This window comes from Telopea speciosissima, chromosome 2 (genome assembly GCF_018873765.1).
Source record: "Telopea speciosissima isolate NSW1024214 ecotype Mountain lineage chromosome 2, Tspe_v1, whole genome shotgun sequence".
NCBI classification, from domain to species: domain Eukaryota; kingdom Viridiplantae; phylum Streptophyta; class Magnoliopsida; order Proteales; family Proteaceae; genus Telopea; species Telopea speciosissima.
In genome coordinates, this window is record NC_057917.1 from 70,741,922 (window position 1) to 70,747,350 (window position 5,429).

The 5,429-nt window shown below is 37.9% G+C and overlaps 1 protein-coding gene across 1 annotated transcript; it reads left to right on the forward strand.

Annotated features, from left to right (window-relative positions):
• Positions 1–497: 497 nt before the first annotated feature.
• LOC122652378 (isoaspartyl peptidase/L-asparaginase) lies at positions 498–5,148 on the forward strand. Its single transcript, XM_043846097.1, has 4 exons — positions 498–725; positions 1,624–1,857; positions 4,040–4,126; positions 4,579–5,148. Exons 1-4 carry the CDS (start codon positions 564–566, stop codon positions 5,062–5,064), a joined length of 969 nt encoding a protein of 322 aa, XP_043702032.1. The 5' UTR covers positions 498–563; the 3' UTR covers positions 5,065–5,148.
• The last annotated feature ends 281 nt before the right edge of the window (positions 5,149–5,429 follow it).

Below are 5,429 nucleotides of genomic sequence, written 5' to 3' on the forward strand. Positions count from 1 at the left end.
ACATGCTGCCTCTACGCTGTGAGGGGTGCATCGATCATTTTATGTGCCCAGTGTCAAGATGCAAGGACAATATGAGTTGCGCGACCAGGTGGCGTTCTCTTTCCATTTTTTTTATAATCGAATCTAATCGATTCGAATAATATAACTTCCGAACAAATTCTGATAGTTTTCAAGTGCCAATATTTTTTAATGCAATACTGACTTGTCATTTTGTCTCTCCTGTCCACTTTACTAAAATTCAACCAGACAAGAGCTGGATAAAAGCTTAAGATAAGCAATGCTGATTTGTCATGGTTTTGGAATCCAATACGCACTGACAATGAATTGTCATGGCGTTGGAATCCAACAACTAATCCACTTAACTCCTTCGCCAGTTCTTCTTCTTCAGTGGAGATTACACTACTGGTGAAATTTTTAAGGCTTGAGCATTAAATGAATCTAAATGAATCTATTCCGTTCTGATCTATAATAAAGTGAACATTTCCACAACAAAACCCTCCTGTCCACTGAAAATCGGAGGCGCTAGTCATACGCCAAAGGACTAGGGAGAGAAAGAGAGTGAGATGGGGTGGGCAATCGCATTACATGGGGGCGCCGGCGATATCCCACTCTCGCTGCCACCAGAACGCAGAGAGCCACGCGAGGCCGCCCTTCGGCATTGTCTCCAAGTTGGCGTTGCAGCTTTAAAGGCCCAACGACATCCCTTGGATGTTGTTGAGCTTGTGGTAACCTTACACATACTTCCACTCTACTTGTGCATTTGTTTCTCCTGTATTTGTACCATCACAATCACTTTGCTTTTCAGTTTTCAATTTCTGTAACTCTGTTCATTTCCACTCACTCATACTTGCGACGTTTGGAGAAAATTAGTTTCTTTTATACCCTAAGCTTTGTGTTGGGATGACCCGATTCTTCAATTTTGTTCTTCTTTGTATTGAAAATGATGTTTCGGTACTCAACTGATGATTTTAAGGATTAATGTTCTCCTTCCTTTCATTGGGTTATACCGGACCGATTGATGGTCACCAATATTTTTGGTTTGTCTTAATGAAGTACTCGTTCTATGGATTTAATTGAGCTACATTCCTGGTTCTATATTCTTCTTCCATGCTGGAATAATATGCTCGTTCTCATTATGTACTTCAGATATTTGTTACTTTGTTTGTGAGGGGTTTAGACTTAATGATGATCGATTATGTTCCAATAGCATCGCTATTGCTTTATCAAATTACCTTTGTGCATTGATTGGCATGACTCTATTTTCTTCATGTCATTTTTCTTGTGCATCAAAGGATTCTGTACATGGTGGTGATTTTATTTGACTCATTTACTCTTCTCCAACCCCCCCCCCCCTTATTTAGTTGTCGTTGGATTGTATAATTATCTGAATACAATCCAGATTAGAGGCCGATATATACCTATTTTATGTTTGATGTGATTATTCGATAGATCCTTTTTATGATTGGATCAAATTTGCTTCCACCTCCCGATTGTTCAGATTATTATCCATTCGATTAATTGTTTTTTCTGCCTGTTTAAATTCTCATAGTTGATTTTGGTTCAGTTTTAGTGGTAGTGTCAAAAGAAAAGGAGATGCAATTACAATGTTTCTTTCCTGCACAGGTTCGTGAATTAGAAAACAACCCACACTTCAATGCAGGCAGAGGATCTGTTTTAACTACCAAAAGCACAGTGGAAATGGAGGCTTGCATAATGGATGGCAATACAAAGAGGTGTGGGGCTGTTTCTGGTCTTTCAACTGTTGTGAATGCCATCTCTCTTGCTCGACTTGTGATGGAGAAAACTCCCCATATTTATCTGGCATTTGATGGAGCAGAGGCATTTGCAAGGGAGCAGGTTTGTAAAATTGTGTGCTCCCATTTTCTAGCTTTTGCCTACACTATATGCGATAAATTAAACATCATATACTGAATTGCTCTAAATATCTCTGAATCCCTAAGAGTGGACTGTTAACATGTTCTTCACCCCATTAACTCTAATGCTTATGAACCTTTGCTTTCTGTACCTAGGACAAATTGACTAAACCATTGCCTTTTAACTCCAGGATTCACTATTTGTATTGACCGTATTGTTGGCCCTTGTTTGTCTCCATTTATTTTTTATGTGAAATTCCCTGATGTTAAAGGAATTATGAAAAATATTTACTTGCCTACTTTATTTTAAAGATTTTGGGGCATGAATGGGACTCCCATGTAAATTCTTTTGAGTCCTTTCTTATTTACTTTCTATGGAGCAAATTCTATAATTAGATATTTTTTGATCTATTATTTCTTTTTTACTTTCACCCATTTTATGTTGAGTGAAACGGGGCCTTCCCTATTCTTTTCTTTCCTGGACAGTGGTCACTTGAATAAAACTAAAGCGGGCAGGCCTTGGTGCAACGGTAAGGTTGCTCCATTGTGACCAAGTGGTCACGGATTCGAGTCTGGAAACAGCCTCTCTGCGAAAGCAGGGGTAAGGCTGCGTACATTATGACCCTCCCAGACCCCGCAGTGGCGGGAACCTTGTGCACTGAGTACACCCTTTTTTTTGAATAAAAGTATAAAACTATACACTATTGAGGCTGGCCTTGACAGATTAATTGATTAATTTTTTTTTTTTCTCTTTATGTATTTTCTCATTGCTTCTTAAATTTTGAAGAAATGAGCTTTTGTCAAGAAAAGGTGTTCTCTGGTGTTTGGTGGGTGCTTCTCTCATAGAAAATTGTTACTGTGAGCAAAACTTTTTTAAAAATTTAAATATGTTTTCTATAGAAAAATGAGGTATTGATTTCCTTGACAACCAAGCCTAAAGTTGATTCTCTAAGACTAAAAGGACATCTCGATCCCCAACAGTAGCTGGATACCCTTCTTTTAATACCCACATACTACTGTAGCAGCAATACTATAGTGTCACTAATGATGCTTCTCCTTTTGCCGGCCAGTGACTGCCACTATCTTGGGAACAACAATGTTCTGCAACAGTAGCTCCTCCTTGTTGCTTCTTTCCTCTTTTTTTTTTTATTAGTATTGTTTCCTCTCTTTTACAATAGGAGAAAAGGAAAGCATATAATGGAGGTGAATGTAGCATCAAATGTTGATGTCCCTACAATTTTTTCACTTAAGAAATTATTTCAGGAAGCACCAATTTGAACCTGCATTGTTCTATAAAGTTTTTATTTTTTATGATTTTATTAAAATGAGATCTGTATGTTGAGTGTTTGAAACAAATTCTTGTCAGTATTTTTGATCTGTATGGTCAATGGTCATATTCTCCCTAAAAGAGTAGAGTCTCTGTATTTGACAAATACATGCAGCTGTCTTAGGCTCATCATCAAGATCTCTTCTTTGTTCCACCATTTATCTAATATTAATATTCCTTTACCACCTCTCAGATTTTATTTTAAGGGGTTGACTAGATTAATCTTCGCCTTTCTTCTTCTGGCGACCGAGTTTGTTACGTTTGTATCTGTTCCTTTTCCTCGATTAACTTGTTGCAAGACTGGGTTTACAGATGCTAATTTGCACATTTTGTCACCCATTATAATGTAAAGGAGGCAGCAATGACTATTCACTTTATGTTTGAATAGGTTTGCGAATTTGAACTTGGTCATAGGAACTTCAGACCACTGCTTGTAAATGAACACGATCTACTAAATGAATCAGGTCGCCCCCTGTGGTTCATGTTGAGATATTGCAAGGAAAATAAAAAAAAAGTCTTATTTTCATTCCCGTTATGTCACATCATTCACTTTTGGCTACATTTACGGACTAAATAATATTATTTCTTTCTCGTTGGTTCCTCCCATCCTTCTTAAGTGGATTGATATTGATATCCTAGGTAGCAGAGCCAACAAATGTCTTTGAGGACCTTCTCTGACTCTTTTATTGGAATCAATATCTTTCTCCCTCGTAGTCTTTTCTGTAAAATGGACTGGAATTCAATACTCTATACAAAGATTCAAATCATTGTTTATTCCATATCTATTAATTTGTTTTTGTTAAATTTCCCTGTTTAACTGCAACTTTAATTTGTGTAGGGTGTTGAAACTGTAGATGCAATCAATTTCATTACTCCAGAAAATATCGAAAGATTAAAACAAGCAAAAGAAGCAAACAGAGTGCAGGTATTCTTAACTTTGCGGCAGAGCTCATCAAATTTTTTTTTTGTAGCTCAGAATCATTAGGTTTTGCAGAAAATATCTATGCTTATTAGATTTTGCTTCTATGTTTAACCTGTTCTCAATTTTTTCTGGTTTTGTACCAACTAGCTTATTGACATGGTCTTTGGAGTGATGAGATTCAGGAGTTCATGTTTTCTCACTCCCTGGATGCATTCATTTAGTAGATGATTTTTAGACTGCCATTGATCATGTTACTTTTTGTCCTAAGGATCCTCATAAGTGATTACGTCACTGGGATCATCAATGTGTCATAGCACAAGTAGTTAACTCTTATTTTTTCAGCATGCTTGGTATACATATATAAAGCATGGAAGCACCCCCTTTTGCAAATATAAAGCACTTGACTGCATGCAAACTAGGACTGAAATATTCAAATACTTTATTGTGTTCTGCAGATAGATTACACACAGCCCATTCAAATGGACCCAACAAAAGAAAAACCCATTGTTGATGGTGATAGCCAAATTGGAACTGTTGGGTGCGTGGCAGTCGATGGCGAAGGAAACTTAGCGACTGCAACTTCCACGGGTGGATTGGTTAACAAGATGGTGGGGAGGATTGGAGACACCCCTGTCGTAGGAGCTGGAACATATGCCAACAGTTACTGTGCAGTGTCTGCGACGGGCAAAGGTGAAGCAATTATCCGATCTACCGTTGCTCGGGATGTAGCTGCACTTATGGAGTATAAAGGGCTTTCCTTGAAGGAAGCTGCCTCTTATGTTGTAGAGGAGTGTACTCCCAAAGGCACTTGTGGCCTGGTTGCGGTGTCTGCTACAGGAGAAGTCACCATGCCATTCAACACAACAGGCATGTTTAGGGCTTGTGCTACAGAAGATGGGTATTCTGAAATCGGAATTTGGCCGCCTTCTGCAGAAAACTGAGTGAATATGAGATGCTACATTCAGGTAGTTGTGTTCAATTAGCAAAGCAAACTGAAACCACAATTGAAAATTGTAGTATTTGCAAGTTATATGTACTCATATTTGAAGGGTTGACTGCACATGATATACCAGTTCCAAAATTAAGGCATGGATGATCTAATGGTCAGCCTCTGGAGAGAGATAGAAGTTATTCAAAGTTTACTTTTGAATGAGAAGTATCTATTGATAGCCTTTGGCGAAAACAAAATTGCCTTCCTAAACATCAAAATATTATGCACTATTTCTCATTTTCTTGCATCCTGTGCATGATGAAATCCTAAGCGAGAGTCACTTATGGAAACCTAGACAATATGCTTTAATTTCTA